The 20864-nt window shown below is 46.9% G+C and overlaps 1 protein-coding gene across 1 annotated transcript; it reads left to right on the top strand.

The window, feature by feature from the left end:
* The first annotated feature begins 16702 nt into the window (after positions 1–16702).
* Positions 16703–20237, top strand: BTG2 (BTG anti-proliferation factor 2). Its single transcript, XM_058039854.1, has 2 exons — positions 16703–16897; positions 19366–20237. The coding sequence occupies exons 1-2, from the start codon at positions 16738–16740 to the stop codon at positions 19707–19709; spliced, it is 504 nt and encodes a 167-aa protein (XP_057895837.1). The 5' UTR covers positions 16703–16737; the 3' UTR covers positions 19710–20237.
* The last annotated feature ends 627 nt before the right edge of the window (positions 20238–20864 follow it).

The raw sequence follows: 20864 nt of genomic DNA, 5'->3' as shown, positions 1-20864 counted from the left end.
GGGAACGCAGCCCGTTCCTGGCTGACTCAAGGCCCTGGCAAGGGGCTCAGAGGCCTTGGCACGGAGTCAAAGCCACCTGTGCCTTTGATTTTAGCCCTTGGGAACAATTCCCAACTCTGTGTGAGGAGTTACATGCCACAAGGGTTTGAGTAGAATGGTGGTGAATTTGTCACAGGGTGAAAAAGGAGAATTTTGGGGTTTTTAGAATGGGGGTTTCGGAGGCAAGATGGAGGAATCTGGGTGTGCGCTGTCGTCGTCGTCTCCTCCTTCTCCCTCTCCTTCTCCTTCTCCTTCTCCTTCTCCTTCTCCTTCTCCTTCTCTTCTCCTTCTCCTTCTCCTTCTCCTTCTCCTTCTCCTTCTCCTTCTCCTTCTCCTTCTCCTTCTCCTTTCTCCTTCTCCTCTTCTCCTTCTCCTTCTCCTTCTCCTTCTCCTTCTCCTTCTCCTTCTCCTTCTCCTTCTCCTTCTCCTTCTCCTTCTCCTTCTCCTTCTCCTTCTCCCTCTCCCTCTCCTTCTCCTTCTCCTTCTCCTTCTCCTTCTCCTTCTCCTTCTCCCAGGATTCTCTGCCCCCCAGCCCCATCCCAGCCCATCTAATCCCAGTTTAACCCCTTGTGCTGAGGCAACATCTGCCTGTCCCCCCTAATCCCAGCTCCAGAGCTGGAGCCATCTGGGCAGGGAGGCTGGATCAGCTTCCCATGAAACATTTACCACAGACAACCCAGCTGACCCCACGTTTCTTGCAAAAAAAAAAAAACCTCCCAAAAAATAAAATGAAAGGGTTTAAAAATGGCTGTGGATCGTCACATCCCCCCCAGCACAGGGTGTGAGCTCCTCTCATTCACATCCATAAATTCCTGCTGGTTAAAATAAAGGATTATTTAGTGACTACAAGAAAATGGTCTGGGAGGAAATGAGGTGCAGTGCAAAGGACCAAAACAGGCCAAAGCCAACCTGACAGATGTTGCAAAAGCAGGGGAAAAAAATCAAGGAGGAAGACGGGGAAGATATGAGTGACCTGGCATGGATAATTAAAACAAAACAAAAAAAAAAGGATTTTTAATAATTTAATGACATTTTGAGCCCAGCTTGAGCAACCAAATAGCCTTTAAATAAAACATTCCCTGCTGGAGCAGGTGCCCTTCAACCTCCCTGGGTTTAAAATAGCTCTGGAGTCAGGCTGAGCCCCCAGTTCAGCTTTCCTGAGCGGGGTTTAAGGTGACCTTCACTGGGGCAGGGACATCATCTCTGTCCCCACGCTGGCTCAGCCACTTGGCCTTGTTTGGAAATAGCAGAAATTTCCCTTCCAAATCTAGCTGGATGGGGTTTATCTCCCAACACCCTTTTATCCCCCTCAAGGGTTTTCATTTGGGATAGAATTTCCTGTTCCCTCAGCAATGCTTCAGTCAGCAGAGCAGGGAAAAACCTGAAATGAAAAATTAAGGGAAATGAGTTAAAAACCTGAATGAAAATTAAGGAACGAAGGCAGAAATTGGGAATATCTCGAGGGGGAGGGTTAGGGGATCATGGCTTTTGAGGGTGTATTAGTTTTTTGAGGTTGGGATTGAAGGTGTTTCAGATGTTTGGACTGAGGTATTTATTATTTTTTTATTAATGAAAAAGTCCTATAACTATGAGTTTTGTAGTTTTTTATTAGTAAGGTAAAAATGGTTAACTTTTTTGTTATAAGGTCTTTTAAGATGAGACTATTTAATTAAGAACTGATACTTAGATTATTTTCCCCACTAACCTAATAATGGATCTTTTGAAGTTTGTAATGTGGACTTTTCCTTCCCTGGACTGGATCTCTCCCATTCCTTCCTCTCTTCCAGGCTGGGTTCATCCCTGTCTCCCTGGATGTTCTTCTCTTCTCTCCTATTTCCCAACCCTTTATTTCTCCCACAGGGCAGAAAACAAAACTGGGACATGGAACAGAATCTGTTTTCCTGCTGACAATTCCCTATTTTCTGCCAGATGTTCCCTATTTTTTTTCCCAGATATCTGGGACTGAATCTCTCCCACTCCTTCCCCTCTTCCAAGCATCCCTGACGTTCCTCTCTCCTCTTTCCCAATCCTTTATTTCTCTCACAGAAATAAAGGACAGAACCCCTTGGTTCTGTCCATTACTGGGACACAGAACAGAACCCCTTTTCCTGCTGACAATTCCCTATTTTCTGCCAGATATTCTCTATTTTTTTCCCAGATATCTGGGACTGGATCTCCCCCACTCCTTCCCCACTTCCAGGCTGGATTCACCCCCTCCTCTCCCTGGATGTTCCTCTCTCCTCTTCAATTTCTCCATCCTTTATTTCTCCCGCAGAAATAAAGGACAGAACCCGCTGGTTTTGTCCATTACTGGGTCATGGAACAGGATCTGTTTTCCTGCTGACAATTCCCTATTTTCTGCCAGATATTCCCTATTTTTTCCCCAGATTCCCTGGACTGGATTCACCCCTCCAACCCCAGCCCCTCTCCAGCAGCCCCCCGACATTCCCGGGGCTCCCCAGGGCTGGAATCCCGTCAGGATCTCCATCTTTGGCAGCCTGGCTGTGTTCCAGAGCCCCTGGTCCCATCCAGAACATGGAATGGGATCTCTTTTCCCACTGACAATTCCCTATTTTCTGCCAGGTCGCCTGGACTGGATCTCTCCCACTCCTTCCCCACTTCCAGGCTGGATTCACCCCCTCCTCTCCCTGGATGTTCCTCTCTCCTCTTCAATTTCTCCATCCTTTATTTCTCCTACAGAAATAAAGGACAGAACCCCTTGGCTCTGTATATTAGGAGCAGGATTTGTTCTCCCACTGACAATCCTGGCAGAAAATAGGGACTGGATCTCTCCCACTCCCAAGCATCCCTGACTTTCCTTTCTCTCCTATTTCCCAATCATTTATTTCTCCCACGGGGAAGAAAACAAAACTGGTACACAGAACTGGATCTGTTTTCACACTGATAATTCCCTATTTTCGGGCAGGAAAACAGGGATTGGATCTGTCCCACTCCCAAGAATCCCTGACGTTCCTCTCCCCTCTTCCATTTCCCAATACTTTATTTCTCCCACAGAAATAAAGGACAGAACCCCTTGGCTCTGTACATTAGGAACAGGATTTGTCCTCCCACTGACAATTCTCTGTTTTATGCCAGGAAAATAGGGAGGATTGTCTCTCTCCCACTCCTTCCCCACTTCCAGGCTGGATTTGCCCCTCCAACCCCAGCAGCCCCCCGACATTCCCGGGGCTCCCCAGGGCTGGAATCCCGTCAGGATCTCCATCTTTGGCAGCCTGGCTGTTCTCCAGCCCTCCCTGGCAGCTTTTTCCTCCCACGTCATTTGTTTTGGAGCTCCCTGCTGCTCCCGCTGACGTCCGCGGGGCCGCGTCAGGCGAGGGAAGCGCGGCCCTTTTTTGGGAATTTGGGATTTGGGAACAGCTGGGATCTGTCAGCTCCAGGGATAAACACTCCAGGGTTGTTTTTTTATCCCCCCTGTGCTCAGCACAATATTTTCCTTTCTCTTTAGGAAGCGTTTTGCTGCTGAGGGTGGGATTGTTCGCCAGAATTCTTTTTAAATTTGATTTTTTTTCCTCCCCATTTCAAGCCTCTCCAAAGCAGTTGTGGCTCATTTGGAAAAGGGAAAAGATAAAAGATCCTTTGGTTCTCCAAAAATTTGGGAGTTTTGAGTCCTGGGGGAGAACTGGGGGAACTTTTGGGGGGGTTCACAAGGTTTGTGGGGGAGTAAAGGAGAATTGGCGACTTCAAATGCTTGGGAAAGGGGGATTAGAAAAATAGAAGGGTGAAAAAAGGGGGATTAAAAAAGGGGGATAAAAAGGGAGGTAAAAAATAAAGGGGGTTAAAAAAGGGGATAAAAGGGGGGTAAAAAATAAAGGGGGATAAAAATAAAGGGGGATAAAATAAGGGAGGTAAAAAATAAAGGGGGATAAAAAGGGGATAAAAGGGGAATACAAAATAAAGGGGGATAAAAATAAAAAGGGATAAAAAAATAAAGGAGGATAAAAATAAATGGGAATTAAAAATAAAAATAAATGGGTCTTAAAAGGGGATAAAAAAGAGGGGTGAAAATAAAGGGGGGTAAAAAGAGGGGAATAAAAAAGAGTGGGACAAAAAAAGGGGCTAAAAATTAAATGGGAGTAAAAATAAAAGGGGATGAAAATAAAGGGGGATAAAAGTAAAGGGGGATAAAAATAAAGGGGGATAACAAATAAAAGGGGATAAAAAAATAAGTGTAGCTTAAAAGGGGAGTAGGAGTTGGCCCCAGTTGAAGGACACAGGGAGATGCTGGAAAATCCCTTTATCCCAAACTGGAGAGAGCCAAAAATGAGGATCACACCCAGGGCTTTCATCATCTGGAGAAGGAAAACCCCAAATTCAAGGCAAGGCCCTTTTTCCTTGACCTGGCTGCAAATCCCTCCTCTCATGTGGGTGGTGGGAGATAAGGCGGGTCCTGCTCTTAAATATGAAAAAATCAGCAAAAAATAAAGAAATCAACAGGGAAAGAAATCAGATTACAGTGGCCCCAGCTGAAGGACACTGGGAGATGCTGGAAAATCCCTTTATCCCAAACTGGAGAGAGCCAAAACCGAGGATCACACCCAGGGCTTTGATCTTCTGGAGGAGCTGGAACCTGCTGGGCAGGGCAAGGAGCAGAGTGGGACCAGCAGGAGCTTCTCACCCTGGGCCAGATGTGGTCAGAGCCTTTTTCATCCCACGTGTGCTGCCTTTCTTTGCATAGCCCAGGTGTCATTAGTTGTCATTAAGGCAATTATGCTGAATTTTAGCAGCCCACAGAGTAATTGGGGGGCAATTTTTAGCATCCCCAGGGGCCCTGCTGATGATTTTCTCAGGTCAGGTGTGGCTCAGGTGACACCTTTGAAGTGGACTTTGTTGTGCTGCTGCTGTTGGGGTAAGGCTGGAGGAGAACAACTCCAATTTTCCAATTTTTCCCTTCCTTTTTGTTAAAAAAAAGTAGTTTTTGTTTCTCTTGTTTCAGCTCTGAAGCAAATTAAACCTGAGGAGTGGTTGGGAAAAATCCAGGTTCAGGTGGGACACACCAGGTCCATGGGGAAAATCAGGGTATTTAATGGCTTATAAAATCCATTTTTAAAAAATATCATGGCTTCTAAAATCCATAAATTTTGGTTTTTACTCTGTGGTTTTACTCAGTGGTTTTACTCTGGCTGTACTTGGAACAGGAGGAGCCAAGGGGACTCAGCTTTGGGGTGAGGAAATTCTGAGCATCACCCTCTGCTCCACAGGGAAAATCAGGGAATTTTAGGGAATCCACAGGGAAAATGAAGGAATTTCGTGGCTTCTAAAATCCATCAAATCCATGTAGTTTATCTCTACCCCAAAACAGCACCAGCCCAAAGGGAAATTTGGATTTTTTTCTTTATTCCCTTCTTCCCTCAGCTCATTCCTGCATTTCAGGCCTTGTTGAGGATCAGCAGGAGCAATTCCAGATTTTTTTCTCACCCAAAACCTCCTCTTAATTAATTAACCCACACAGGGGGGCAAAAAAAGCCTCAAAAATAAAAAAGCCTCAAAATTAGGAGATTTGAGGAGCTCAGGGCTGAAATTCCTGAGCAGAGCGCTTGGAGCACAGCACGGCCTGGCCAGGAAAATGGAAAAAAATCCCATTTATGGTTGACAAACATAGCCAGAGGCCAAGGAAAATCCTTCAGGGGTTTTGATCCAGCAGGGTGAGGGGGTGGGAGATATTTTTATTTGGGTTTTTTTTCTGCTCACCCCTCAAAATTGGGACATTTGAGGAGCTCGGAGTTGGGATTCCTGAGCAGAGCGCTTGGAGCGCAACAGGGCCTTGGGGGAATAGAGTGAAAAAAAAAAAAAAAAAAATCTCATTTATGGTTAACAAACGTGGCCAGAGGCCAAGGAAAACCCTCCAGGGCTGTGGATCCGGCAGGCTGAGGGGGTGGGAGATATTTTTAGTTGTTTCTTTCTGCTCACCCCTCAAAATTGGGAGATTTGAGGAGCTCAGAGCTGGAATTCCTGAGCAGAGCGCTTGGAGCGCAACAGGGCCTTGGGGGAATAAAGTGAAAAAAAAAAAAATCTCATTTATGGTTGACAAACGTGGCCAGAGGCCAAGGAAAACCCTCCAGGGCTGTGGATCCGGCAGGCTGAGGGGGTGGGAGATATTTTTAGCTGTTTTTTTCTGCTCCAGAGGCCTTTGGGGGCCTGTGAGAGCAGCTCAGGAGCTCTCCTGAGGATGAGGAGGAGGAGGAGGGAGTGGGAGGTTGGAATTTGAGACCCTTTTAAAGCTCTGTTTGCCTTTCCAGCCTCTGCAGGCTCCAAGGGCACGGCCATGGGGTTATCTTGGCAAGGGCAGAGGGTGGGGAGAGCCTTGGAGCCATTTATAGGGGATTTTATAGAGGATTTTCCCTGCTCTGCTGGGCCATTCCCGTTTTAATGTCCCTGATCCCAAATAGGAACAACCCCTCAGTGGGATCAGAGCCATTTATGGGGGGTTTTTATGATTTATGTAATCCTCAGCTCAGATCAGGGGCCTTGGAGCCTTTTATTTGTTGGGTATTTTTATTTTTCCCTGCTCTGCTGGGCCTTTCCACCAGCCCCTTTCTTCCTCCACTTTATTTTCTTAATTCAATATATTTAATTCTCCCATTCCCTGTCCATGCCTCTTCACCGAATTTCTTTATTCAATGTTTTTAGTGATGGAAGGATTTATAAGGCTCAGCTCAGATCTGTGCCTGGGTTTGCTATTTGGGACATCTGGAATGGCTTTTTCTTATTGTTTGGGATGCTCTTCACCATTTCCTCTTTCATTTGAAAATAATTTAATAATATTTAATAATAATTAATATTGCAATGCTAAAATTATTACTAATTTAATAATTATTATGTAGTTATAATATTTAATAATACTTCATTAATAATTAAAACAACTTTGTGTGAGAAGTTACAAGCCACAGGGGTTTGAGTAAAATGATGGTGAATTTGTCACAGGGTGAAAAAGTAGAATTTTGGGGTTTTAGAATGGGGGTTCAAGAGGCAAGATGGAGGAATCTGGATGTGTCTTTTCCTTTTCCTTTTCCTTTTCCTTTCCTTTTTCCTTTTTCCTTTTTCCCTTTTCCTTTTCCTTTTCCTTTTCCTTTTCCTTTTCCTTTTCCTTTTCCTTTTCCTCCTTTTCCTCCTTTTCCTCCTTCTTCTCCTTCTCCTCTTCAAGCCCAGCAGGGTCAGAAATTCCCTTCCCAGCTGCTCCAGCTTTGGTGTTCCTTGGCCTTGTTTTGGTGGCAGGGATTGGGGTTGTCATGGAGCTGCACCACGCGTTCCCCTCTCTTGAAATCGGGCAAAAAAATGCAGATTTTGGGCAATGTGCTGCCCTGGCAGCTCCTCCCAGCCTGGCTGAGCTGCACTTTGGCAGCCCAGTTACCCTTAAAAAAAATATATATAAAAAATAAAATTCCTGTCTTGTGGTTTCAGCCAGAGGTCTGGGGTTTTTTCTTTGTTGGTTTTATTTTTGTACTTCTCGTTTCTAAGAAAAGAAAAAAATCTGTTTTTCGTAGCTGCGTGTCAGCAGGGAAAGGGGAAATCCTTCAGTCCAGCCTGCCTTAGAAGGAAAGGTGTGAGACAGACCCAAGGAGGGAGGTTTGGCATGAAAAATTCAGGGAGAGGGGAGAAAATTTAGTCTTTTACCCCACCACTGCAGTGTCCTGATTGCTTTTTGGCCTGAAAAATTCAGGGAGAGGGGAGAAATTTTGATCCTTTATCCCACAAGTGCAGGGTCCTGATTGGTTTTAGCATGAAAAAATCAGGGAGATGGAAGAAATTTTCGTCCTGCACATTCCTGCTATTCATAATTGGTTTTTTGCCTGAAACAGGAGGTGCCATCTCCCAGGCTTGGTCTTCTCCATCCTTGAGAAAAAATTTTCCACAAATTTTCCACAAATTTTCCCACATTTTCCCTGGATCCCTGTCTGTGAGTGTCTCTGTGGCAGTGACAAAGACTCAGTGTGTCCCTTATCCCACCAGCTCTTTGACCTGATTGTTTTTTTGGCCTGAAAAATGCAGGGAGATGGGAGAAATTTTGGTCCTGCACATTCCTTCTGTGTCCTCATTGGTTTTAGCCTGAAAAATTCAGGGAGATAAGAGGAATTTTAGTCCCTTATCCCACCATTTCTTTGTCCAGATTGTTTTTTTGGCCTGAAAAATTCAGGGAGAGGGGAGAAATTTTAGTTCCTTATCCCACCAATGCTGTGTCCTGATTGTTTTTTTGCCTGAAACAGGAGGTGCCATCTCCCAGGCTTGGTTTTCCCCATCCTGGAGAATAAATTTATTTTGTTGTAAATTTCCCCTGATCTCTCTCGTCTCTGTGGCAGTGCCAGGGACTCGGTGCCACCGCGCCTGTCCCCAGGTGTGTGCAGGAGGGAGGGAGTGCCTGTTTTGACTGCGCTCCGTGTTTGTCCTGGGAGTTTCCAGAGGGGAAAGGGCAAGGCCTGGCTGGGCGGCCGCGCCCTGATGAGGAGCAATCACCGAGGGCAATTGGCCTGTGCCCGCCTGTGCCCCCACGTGCTGTTTGCCCTGGGCTGGGGCAGATTTTATCACGGCTTGGGGTGGGGCACAGCAGGGCACGGCTCACCCTGGGCCCTGATCTGTTCCCAGGGCCCTGCAGAGCTTTGATCTCCTGAGCCAACACTGCTGCTGCTGCTCCCGGGGCCAGCTTGCCCTGGAAAAATAAATATATTTTACATTTTATATTTTATATTTTGTATTTTATAGTTTATATTTTACATTTTAATTTTATATTTTATACTTTATACTTTATATTTTATAGTTTATATTTATTTTATATTTTAAATTTTAAATTTCATATTTTGCATTTTATACTTTACATTTTATATTTAATACTTTACATTTTACATGTTATTTTATATTTTATATTTTATATTTATTTTATATTTAATATTTTACACTTTACATTTTACATTTTCTATTTAACATTTTACATTTTACACATTACATTTTATATTTTATATTTTGTATTTTATATTTTATATTTTATATTTATTTTATATTTTAAATTTTGAATTTCATATTTTGCATTTTATACTTTACATTTTACATTTTATATTTAATATTTTACATTTTACGTTATATTTTATATTTTATAATTTATATTTTATAATTTATAATTTATATTTTATATTTAAATTTATATTTTATATTTTACACTACATTTTACATTTTCTATTTTACATTTTCTATTTTACACATTACATTTTATATTTTATATATTAATGTAAATATATTATTATGTATAATATAATATATTATATAAATTTGTATGTATCATATAATATATTATATAAATTTTACATTAATATATGATGTATTATATTTTATATATTATATTTTACATTTTATGCTTTATATTTTACATTTTACACTTTACATTTTACATTTTATACTTTACATTTTACATTTTATACTTTACATTTTATATTTTACACTTTATATTTTTATATTTTACATTTTACACTTTACATTTTATATTTTACACTTTACACTTTATACTTTACATTTTACATTTTACACTTTACACTTTTATATTTTACCTTTTACATTTTATACTTTACATTTTATATTTTACACTTTATATTTTATATTTTACGCTTTACATTTTACATTTAAAAAAAAAAAGGAAAAAAAATAAATTCAGCAAGTCGCCTTCTTGCTGACAGCACTTTGCCTTGTTTGGGGTGTTTTGGGGACAGGGATTTTTTGGTGCTTACCAGGATTATTGCAAATATATCCATTATTTTTACAGTTCTGAACCATTCCTAGCAATTTTCCCCCCTAAATTTAAAGAAAAGCAGCTGAAATGGACCAAAATAAGCTTGAAATCCTTCCCAAAGCTTGGGGTGGCTGCAGGGACCCCACCAGGGGAGGTGGCCAGGCCTCTTTCATCTGTGGTGCTGATTTAAAAAAATAAACAAATACATCCATTATTTTTACAGTTCTGGACCATTCCTAGCAATTTCCCCCCCTAAATTTAAAGAAAAGCAGCTCAAATGGACCAAGATAAGCTTGAAAGCCTTCCCAAAGCTTGGGGTGGCTGAAGGAACCTGCCCAGGCCTCTTTCATCTGTGGTGAGGGCTTCAAAACAAAAAGGGCGAAAAAAAATAGGAAAAAAAAAAAAATCAGCAAGCGGGACCCAGCTGATGAGCAGGATTTGAGAGTTAATGAAATGTTAATTATGTTAATTCTGAGTTCTGGGGCTGTTTTCCTGCTGGGCACAGGGGGTGCCGAGTCCCCCTGTGTGGGCCTCTGCCTCTGCTGGGGTTCCAGGACATTTGGGGTTGGGGTTTGTGCCTCGTGTCCTACAAGCTGCAGACCGGGGGTGTCGTCACCCTAAAAAACAACAAACCAAAACCACAAAGAGCCCAAGCGAGGCGTGGGAACTGAACATGAAACACGCCGAGCTGCTGACTTGCAAAGCCTCAGTCCCTGAGAGCAGCTCGGGTTTAACCCTTGGTTGGGTGCCAAATGTTCTCCCCTTTTTTTTTTTTTTTTTTTTTTTTTTTTTTATGTATTTAAATTTATTTTCGTTTTTATTTTATTGTAAAATTTCCGGCTCGACTGGTTTGGAGGCTCATTTGGGTAGCCAGGAGGGTTTGGGAGCCTCTGTGAGCTCCTGGTTCCTGTCAGACCAGTTCCAGCCCCAGCCTGGGCAATGCCTGAGCAGAAATTTGCTGAGTTTGCCTTGTTGGTTTTTGTTGGGTTTTTTAAAAATTGAAATCAGAATGCTCTCAGCTAAATGCAGGGTGGAAAAGTAACCCAGCCAGAACAGCATCAAACTCAGAGAAAATAAGAAAAGGAAAATAAGAGGAAGGAAATTTCAAGGAAAGGAAAGGAAATTTCAAGGAAATTTCAAGGAAAGGAAAGGAAATTTCAAGGAAAGGAAATTTCAAGGAAAGGGGAAGGAAGGAAGGAAGGAAGGAAGGAAGGAAGGAAGGAAGGAAGGAAGGAAGGAAGGAAGGAAGGAAGGAAGGAAGGAAGGAAGGAAGGAAGGAAGGAAGGAAGGAAGGAAGGAAGGAAGGAAGGAAGGAAGGAAGGAAGGAAGGAAGGAAGGAAGGAAGGAAGGAAGGAAGGAAGGAAGGAAGGAAGGAAGGAAGGAAGGAAGGAAGGAAGGAAGGAAGGAAGGAAGGAAGGAAGGAAGGAAGGAAGGAAGGAAGGAAGGAAGGAAGGAAGGAAGGAAGGAAGGAAGGAAGGAAGGAAGGAAGGAAGGAAGGAAGGAAGGAAGGAAGGAAGGAAGGAAGGAAGGAAGGAAGGAAGGAAGGAGAAATAGAAAAATAACAGAAAGAAAGAGAAAATAAGAAAGAAAGAAATCAAATTTGATTTTCTGGTGGTTCCTTTGCTCTGGAACTCTTCTGAGAGGCTGCACTGAGCCTCAAGCTCTGCCTTCAAACCCCGAGGGCAGAAATGAGGACACAAAAGCCGCTTGGAGGGCCCCGAGCCCACAGGAAATCCCCCCTTGGAAGGGTTTAACGGGGCCAGGCTGGTTCAGGAGCCTGGTGAACACAGGGGGGATCAGGAGGAAATGGGAATTTGGGGAATGGTGCCACCACTTCCCCCATCCTGCGGGGACCAGGGGAACCTGCCCGGTGGGGCTGCCTCATCCTCATCATCCTCATCATCATCAGTGCCTAATGAGCACGGTTAGCCCCTAATGGTTCATTAATAGCCCTGGTTATTAGAGCTGCTCTGGGCCAGGCTGCTCCGAGCCAGTGATTCAGGGCTGGAGGATTCCATCCCAAAATCCTTTAGGCTGAGGGAAACCAGCCCTGATCCCAGCTGGGATGGCCAAGCTCAGCTCAGTGAAATACATTTTATATTAATTTGTATTTTTAATTTATTCTTTTCAAAATTTCAATAATTTTATTTATTAATTTCATTTTAATTAATAATTTTCATTTTTAGTTTTAATTTATTAAAATTATTTTTAAAAACTTAAAATAGTTTTATTAATTTAATTTAATTTTAATTAACTATTTTTAATTTTTATTTTTAATTTATTAATTTTTATTTTAAAATAATTGTGTTTATTAATTTAATTCTAAATAATTATTTTCATTTTCATTTTTAATTCATTAAAATTAATTTTTAAAAATTTATCCATGATTTGAATTTCTTTTAATTAACTATTTTTAATTTTTGTTTTTAATATATTGAATTTTAGATTTTTAAAATTAATTTTGTTAATTTATTAATTTAATTTTTAAATTTTTTTTTTTTTTTAATTTGGTTTTTCTGGCTGCTTTTGCACATGGGGGATATTTCCCACCAGGATGGTTTTGCTGGATTCCCATTTCTTTTTTTCTTGACTCCCATTTTTCCTGCTGAACCGTGTGCCCAGATGTGTTGAGAGCTCTGGGTGTTTGTCCAGCCTCTTCCAGGGGGCTCTGGGATATCCAAAATATCCAAATATCCAATCCCCTGTGCTGGGCCCTCCCAGGCCTCTCACATCTTAAAAAAAAAATAAATAAATAAGAAAATAAATAGGAAAAAAAATCCTTAGACTTTAATCCTTGGGTTTATTTCAAACCTTACAAAGGCAAATCTGGTTTGTGGTGAGAGATTTGCCTGATTTCTTCTGCTCTGGGGTGGCAGATGGGGAGGGGAGGATTTGGGGACTCTTTGGCTGTGTCTGCTCTCAAACCTGACCCAACCCGGGGCACGAAATGGGGTCAGGAACTCTGAATCTCCCTTTCCCATAATTCCCAAATTTCCATTTTCCTTCCCCTTATTCCTGTCCCATTCCCAATTCCTGTGCACAGCCCTGGGTGGGAAATCCCTTGTGCAGAGCAGGAATAAAACCAGAGCAGGAATAAAATCAGAGCAGGAATAAACCCAGAGCAGGAATAAACCCAGAGCAGGAATAAAATCAGAGCAGGAATAAAATCAGAGCAGGAATAAAATCAGAGCAGGAATAAACCCAGAGCAGGAATAAAAGCAGCTGCAGGCTGCAAGCAAAACGCCTCAAATTAAAAAAAAAAAATCCTATTACAGCCCAAAATCCTGGGAAATATTGGGAATTTAAGACCTGGAGGTGCTGGAAAACCTCAGTGCCATCCTCATTTTTAGGGGTACAAATGGGTGATGCTGCCCCTTGGTCAGGATAATTTTCCAGAGGGACAGAACCCCAAGGGTCAACAAATCCAGGATAATTTTGCAGGGAAGACTCGAAAGGCCAGGATAATTTTCTAGAGGGACAGAAAAGGATCAGAAGTCCAGGATTATTTTCCAGAGGGACAGAAAAGGGTCAGCAAATCCAGGATAATTTTCCAGTGGGACAGGAATAGGGTCAGCAAGTACAAGATAATTTTCTAGAAGGACAGAATCCCAAGGGTCAGCAAATCCAGGATAATTTTCTAGTGGGACAGGAGAGGATCAGCAAGCCCAGAATAATTTTCCAGTGTAAACCCAAGGATCAGAAGTCCAGGATAATTTTCTAGTGGGACAGAAAAGGGTCAGCAAATCCAGGATAATTTTCCAGAGGGACAAGAGCCCAAGGATCAGCAATCCAGGATAATTTTCTAGTGGGACAGGAGAGGATCAGCAAGTCCAAGATAATTTTCCAGTGGAAACCCAAGGGTCAGAAATCCAGGATAATTTTCCAGTGGGACAGAAAAGGGGCAGCAAATCCAGGATAATTTTCCAGTGGGATTCCAAGGGTCAGCAAGCCCAGGACAATTTTCTAGAGAGACAGAAAAGGATCAGAAGTCCAGGATAATTTTCCAGTGGAACAGGAAAGAGTCAGAAATCCAGGATAATTTTCTAGGAGGACAGAATCCCAAGGATCGGCAATCCAGGATAATTTTCCAGTGGGATAGGAGAGGGTCAGCAAGCCCAGAATAATTTTCCAGTGGAAACCCAAGGATCAGCAATCCAAGATAATTTTCTAGTGGGACAGGGGAGGATCAGCAAGTCCAAGATAATTTACAGGACCCCAAGGGTCAGAAGTCCAGGATAATTTTCCAGAGAGACGGAACCTTGAGGAGCCCCAGAGAGGTGGGATTCCTCATCCCAACTGCTCCCAGCGCTTCTGTTGAAAATAATATCTAAAATAATCTTCTGAATACCCATGAAAAGTTTGACCAAATAAAACCAAACCCTTCTGTCATATACAGTAATAAATCAAAAGCACAAATGAAAACAAGAGATTCAGACTAAATGTAAGAAAACCTTTTCCATCTCAACAACAACCATGCCCCAAAAAACCCTCCCGAGCTCCAGCCTTCAAAAATCCACAAAACCCAAGCAGACAAAACCCCAAAGAACCTGATCCAGTCTCACAACTGCACCTCAAACATCAAACCCCGCTAGAAACCTCCCACCCCAGCGTGTCCATTCCCTCTTGTGCTGATCTGGAGATGCCAGGTGGGCACCTGGAACCTCATCTGGGGAGCAGAGGGCGTTTTTCTGGGGAGCAGAGCAGAGCTTTGGGTCCAGGTCCTCCCCCAGGAGCTCAAGGTTGGTTTGGAACTGGAGGAGGCTGATTTGGAACTGGGAGAGGTTGGTTTGGAATTGGAGAAGGTTGGTTTGGAACTGGACAGGGTTGGTTTGGAGTTGGAGGAGGTTGGTTTGGAGTTGGAGGAGGTTGGTTTGGAATTGGAGAAGGTTGGTTTGGAGTTGGAGAAGGTTGGTTTGGAGTTGGAGAAGGTTGGTTTGGAATTGGAGAAGGTTGGTTTGGAACCGGACAGGGTTGGTTTGGAATTGGAGAAGGTTGGTTTGGAACTGGAGGACATTGGTTGAACCCATCCTGGAGCTCAGGCAGGGAATATCTCACCCAGGATCCCACCGCTGCCTCCATCTGAGCTCTCCCATGGATGATCAAAGGCAGGAGCTCGCCCTCCCACTGCTCTCTAGCTCGGGGCCAGTTTCAGCAGGAGCTCCTGTGGTGGCTTCCAGGTGCTCCTGCATCTCCCACAGCATCAGGGTTCCTCCTGTCCCTCCCTCTGGGCTGGCTGGGAGCACCTGGAGGCTCCGTGGCTGCTCCAGCCCTGCCTGCCCTGGCTTGTCCTGGCGTGGGACACGGCCCTGGTGCCACCTCCTCCTGCATCCTGCTCTTCCTCCGGCCTGGAGTGGGGCTGGGAGGTCCCAGGTGTCCCACTCAGCCTCCTCGGGTGGCGTGGGGGCGGCACTGTCACCCCTCAACTCCTCCAGGGGACATCTGGAACCTTCTCCCTTCTTCAGGATGTTCAAGGGTGGCACTGTCACCTCTTGTGTCCTCCAAGGGACACCTGGAACCTTCTCCCTCTTCTTCAGAAGGTTCGGGGGGCGGGGGGGGGCACTGTCACCCCTCATGTCCTGCAGGGACAACTGGAACCTTCTTCAGGAAGTTCAGGAGGTTCAGGAAGTTCAGAAGGTTCAGGGGGTGGCACTGTCACCTCTCACCTCCTCCTGTGTCCTTATCCCTGTCCTGGTCCCATTCCTCTGTCTCTGTGTCCCTGTCCTGTCCCTGTGTCCCTATCCTGTCCCCCTGTCCCTCTGTCCCTGCCCCTCTCCTTGTCCCTATCCCTGTCCTGTTCTTTTACCCTGTCCCCCTGTCCCTTTATCCCTGTCCTGTCCCTCTGTCCCTGTCCCCCTGTCCCTACCCTGTGTTCCTATCCCTGTTCCTCTGTCCCTCTGTCCCCCTGTCCCTGTGTCGCTCTGTCCATGTCCTCTCTCCCTATTCCTGTGTCCCCCTGTCCCTGTCCTGTCCCTATCCCTGTCCCTGTCTCTTTGTCCGTGTGTCCCTGTCCCTGTCCTGTCCCTGTGTCCCTCTGTACCCCTGTCCCTGTGTTGCTCTGTCCCTGTCCCAGTCCCTGTGTCGCTCTGTCCCTGTGTCGCTCTGTCCCTGTCCCCTATCCCTATTCCTGTGTCCCCCTGTCCCTGTCCTGTCCATGTGTCCCTCTGTCCCTGTCCTGTCCCTGTGTCCCTCTGTTGTCCCTGTGTCGCTCTGTCCCTGTCCCCTATCCCTATTCCTGTGTCCCCCTGTCCCTGTCCTGTCCCTGTGTCCCTCTATCCCTGTGTCGCTCTGTCCCTGTTCCCTATCCCTATTCCCGTGTCCCCCTGTCCCTATCCCTGTCCCTGTCCCTCTATCCCTATCCTGTCCCAGTCCTGTCCCTGTCTCTCTGTCCCTGTGTCCCTCTGTCCCTGTCCTGTCCCTGTCCCTCTGTCCCTGTGTCCCTCTGTCCCTGTCCTGTCCCTGTCCTGTCCATGTGTCCCTCTGTCCCTGTCCTGTCCCTGTGTCCCTCTGTCCCTGTGTCGCTCTGTCCCTGTCCCCTATCCCTATTCCTGTGTCCCCCTGTCCCTGTCCTGTCCCTGTCCCGTCCCTCTGTCCCTGTCCTGTCCCTGTCCCGTCCCTCTGTCCCTGTCCTGTCCCTATCCCTGTCCCTGTCCCTCTATCCCTATCTTGTCCCTGTCCCGTCCCTCTGTCCTTGTGTCCCTCTGTCCCCCCCGATCCTCCCCCGGTAACCGCCCCCCCCCTCCACACCCCCGCGCGCTGTGACGTCACCGCGCTGAGCTCAGCCGCTATTACCATACCGCTCCATTTGCATTCCCTCATTTGCATGCGGCGCGGCCAATGGAACGCCGAGGCCGCGCCGTGACGTCGCGCGCGAGGCGCCCTATATAAACCGCCCGCAGTGCCAGCGGCCGCCAGTCCGAGCGCCGCGGAGCCGCCGGGACCGTCGCGGGTGTCGCCGCGTCCCCGCCGGGATGAGCCAGCGCCACAGCCAGCGCCGCGGGCCCCGGGCCGACATGGTGCCCGAGATCGCCGCCGCCGTGGGCTTCGTGTCCGGCCTGCTGCGGACGCGGGGCTGCGTCAGCGAGCAGCAGCTGCAGGTCTTCAGCGGGGCGCTGCGGGAGGCGCTCACAGGTGAGCTCGGGGAGAGGGCGGTGACAGTGCCCGCTGGCGGCCCTCGGGGCCAGGGGGACACCGGAGCGCTTCCCCCGTGTGCCTTCCAGGACCCGGTGTCCTATTTAGTGCCCCCTGTGCTCCTTCCAGGACCTGGCGTCCCTTTGAGTGCCCCCTGTGCTCCTTCCAGGACTTGGTGGCCGTCCCGAGTGCCCCCCAGTCGTTGCTCCGAGGAGCTGGTGTCGCTCTCGTCTTAGTCCCGGGACCTGCTGTCCCCTCCGGGACGGGGTGTCCCCTCCCGAGTGGCCCCGGTGTCACTGCTGGGTCCTGTTGTCCCTCCTAGGCTGTCCCCCGTGTCCCCTCCAGGATCTGATGTCCTTTTCCGTGTCGCTCCCGGGACCGGGTGTCCCCTCCCGAGTGCCCCCCGTGTCCCCTCGGGTCGGGCACCCCTCGGGTCTATCACGTGCCACTCTCGTTGCCATCTGTCCCTTTGTGTCCCTTTGTCCCATCCCAGCGCCGCTCCCGGCGGTGTCCCCAGTGCTGCCCGGTCCGTGCCGCTGTCACCGCCCGTGTCCCTCCCTGGGCGGTGCGGGGCTCCCTCCCTCCGGCCCGGGGCTCTTATCAGCCCCAGGAGGGGTGGCCGGGCTGTGATAAGGGGTAGCAGAGTGCTGAGCTGTGGCATGGGGCAGCTTTGGGGTGCCCTATCTGCCCCCACAGCCCCTGGCACTGTCCTGATGGGGTTTTTGGGGTGAAGAGAAGCATTTGGGGTGCCCAGTGCTTCTTCCCTCTCCCTGCCACCCTTGGAAAAGGGGTTTGGGTACCAAACTTTTGGTCCCGAACTCTTTGGTGCGGAGCTTTTGGCACAGTTTTGATTTCCTGCCCTGCCCGGTTTAATTTCCTGCCCTGCCCGGTTCCTTTTGCGCTCCCGGCGTTCAGGGAGGCTCTGCCCGGGTGTTTGTTGGGGTTTGGGTTTTAAACTCTGAATTTGGTGAGAGCTGACGGCTCTAAACCCCACCTGGCTGCTGGGAGGGAGCACTGCAGACAGCGCTGCTTCCCTGAGGGACCCTTTCAAGGGGTTTTCTTTAGGATTTCACCTTTAAACCCTGAATTTGCTGGTGTCTAAGGGCCCTAAACCCCACCTGGCTGCTGGGAGGGAGCACTACAGACACCACTGCAAAACCCTTCAAGGGATTTTCTTTAGGATTTGGCTTTTAAACCCCAAATTTAGTGGGAGCTAAAGGCTCTAAACCCCACCTGCCTGCTGAGAAGGAGCCTTTCCTGGGACACCATTTCTCACTGGGTTTTCTTTAGGATTTGGCCCTTAAATCCCAAATTCAGTGGCGCCTAAACCCCACCTGCTTTTGGGATGTCTTTTCTTGCAGCTTTTCTCCTTTCCCAGAGCACTACAAACACCACAGGGAAACCCTTCAAAGGGGTTTCTTTAGGATTTCCCCTTTTAAACCTGAATTTAAACCCCACCTACCTGCAGGATATTATTTTCTCCCTGCTCTTCTCTCCCCAGAGCACTACAAACACCAGTGGGAAAAAAGGGTTTTCCTTAGGATTTGGCCTTTAAACCACAAATTTAGTGGCAGCTAAAGGCCCTAAACCCCACCTGCCTGCTGGGAGGGAGCCTTACCTAGGACACACCCTTTCTCACTGGGTTTTCTTTAGGATTGGCCTTTGAACTCTGAATTTAATGGTGCCTAAAGTCCCTAAACCCCTCCTACTTTCAGGATATCCTTTTGCACATCTCTTTTCCCTGCTTAGAGTGTTACAAACACCCCTGCTTCCCCGAGAAACCCTTCAAAAGGGTTTTCTTTAGGATTTCTCCTTCAAACCCCAAATTTAGTGGTATCTAAGTGCCCTGAACCCCACCTCCCTGTAGGATATTATTTTCTCACAGGTGTTTTTGTTTCCCCAGAGCACTACAGACACCATTGAGAAAAAAGGGTTTTCTTTAGGATTTGGCCTTTAAACCACAAATTTAGTTGCAGCTAAAGGCTCTAAACCCCACTACCTTTGGGATATCTTCTCTCACGGCCGTTTTTGTTTCCCCAGAGCACTACAGACACCATTGAGAAAAAAGGGTTTTCCTTCGGATTTGGCCTTTAAACCCCAAATTTAGTGGGAGATAAAGACCCTAAGCCCCACCTACCTGTAGGATATTATTTTCTCACAGGTGTTTTCGTTTCCCCAGAGCACTACAGACACCACTGGCTCCCCGAGAAACCCTTCAAAAGGGTTTCTTTAGGATTTCACCTTCAAACCCCAAAGTTAGTAGTACCCAAGTGCCCTAACCCCACCTCCTTTTAGGATATCCCTGCTCACAGGTGTTTTTCTTTTCCCAGAGCACTACAGACACCACTGAGAAAAAAGGGTTTTCCTTAGGATTTGGCCTTTAAACCCCAAATTTAGTGGGAGATAAAGGCTCTAAACCCCACCTCCCTGTAGGATATTATTTTCTCACATTTTTTTTCCTTCCCCAGAGCACTACAGACACCACTGGTTCCCCGAGAAGCCCTCCAAAGGCTCCGGCTACCGCTGCATCCGCGTCAACCAGAGGATGGACCCTCTGCTGAGCCGCGCGGCGGGGCAGGGCGGGCTGGCCGTGCCCCAGCTGTTCCAGCTGCTGCCCCGCGAGCTCACGCTCTGGGTGGACCCCTACGAGGTCTCCTACAGGATCGGCGAGGACGGCTCCATCTGCGTCCTCTACCAGGCCGCCCGGCCCCACCACGCCAGCCCCTACGGAGGGATGCTCACCTGCAAGAACCAGATGATGCTGGGCCGCAGCAGCCCTTCCAAAAACTACATCATGACTGTCTCCAGTTAAAAAAAAAAGAAAAACAAAAAAAACCAAAAAGACACCCCACACCCACCCCCACAAAACACGACAAAAAGAAAAAAAAAAAATTTTTTTTTTTTCCTCCTCCTTGTCCTTACACTGCCGAGACACAGGCTACTGTAATACCTCAAGCTGAGGATCTATTTTTAAGATGAAGAGCTTATTTATATTTTTTAAAAAAAAAACCTCCAGAAAATCCAAAATTAAAATTTCGGGCGCCGCTCTGAGCCGAGGCGACGCCCCAGGTGCCTTTTCTAAAGCTGTTGCAAGCTTGTGAGTTTCTCTTTTTTTTTTGTATTATTATTATTATTGTTATTGTTATTATTGTGAAACTGAGATCTGCCTAATGGTGGTTTTGGGGCTGGATTTGGGATGGGGGATGAGGGGGCGAAGCCAGGCTGGGCAGTGTGGCTGCCGTGTCACCTCGTCACCACCCTGTTGTCACCTTTGCTGCTGGTGCTGCATCTCCAGGTGTTGCAGTGCTGGATTCGTGGCCTGGATTTGGTGCCACTCAGGGCTGGGGACATCGGGGTCACCCTCCTGGACGTGCTGCAGCTCTGCCCTGCCCTGTTGGGTGACCCTGGGGACATTGGGATGTCCCAACCCCTGGAAGGGCTCACCTGGCACCTGGAGCATGGCAGAGACACCTGGCAGTGTCCCCACGGTGGCACTGAGGGGACATTCCTGCAGCTGCCACCAGCCCAGACCAGGTGCCTTTTCTAAAGCTGTTGTGAGCTTATTTCTCTTATTGTTATTATTATTGTTATTATTATTATGAAGCTGAAATCTACCTAAGGATGATTTTGGGGCTGGTTTTGGAATGGGGGATGAGGGGGTGAAGCCAGGCTGGGCAGTGTGGCTGCCGTGTCACCTTGTCACCACCCTGTTGTCACCATTGCTGCATCTCCAGGTGTTGTTGTAGTGCTGGATTTGGTGTCACCTCAGGGCTGGGTGACCCTGGGGACATTGGGATGTCCCTCCTGGATGTCCTGCCCTGTCCCAACCCCTGGAAGGGCTCACCTGGCACCTGGAGCAGGGCAGAGACACCTGGCAGTGTCCCCACGGTGGCACTGAGGGGACATTCCTGCAGCTGCCACCACCCCAGACCAGGTGCCTTTTCTAAAGCTGTTGCAAACTCGTGAG

The sequence above is a fragment of the Melospiza georgiana genome, chromosome 23 (assembly GCF_028018845.1).
Source record: "Melospiza georgiana isolate bMelGeo1 chromosome 23, bMelGeo1.pri, whole genome shotgun sequence".
Lineage (NCBI taxonomy): Eukaryota > Metazoa > Chordata > Aves > Passeriformes > Passerellidae > Melospiza > Melospiza georgiana.
The sequence above is the reverse complement of the archived record's forward strand: the minus strand, read 5'-3'. Positions and strand labels throughout refer to the sequence as shown.

Excerpts from the sequence above, each read along its gene's own strand:
- BTG2 (XM_058039854.1), top strand. The coding sequence starts at position 16,738 with ATGAGCCAGCGCCACAGCCAGCGCCGCGGGCCCCGGGCCGACATGGTG. Across the intron at positions 16,898-19,365 it reads GCTGCGGGAGGCGCTCACAG|AGCACTACAGACACCACTGG; the intron begins GTGAGCTCGGGG and ends TTCCTTCCCCAG.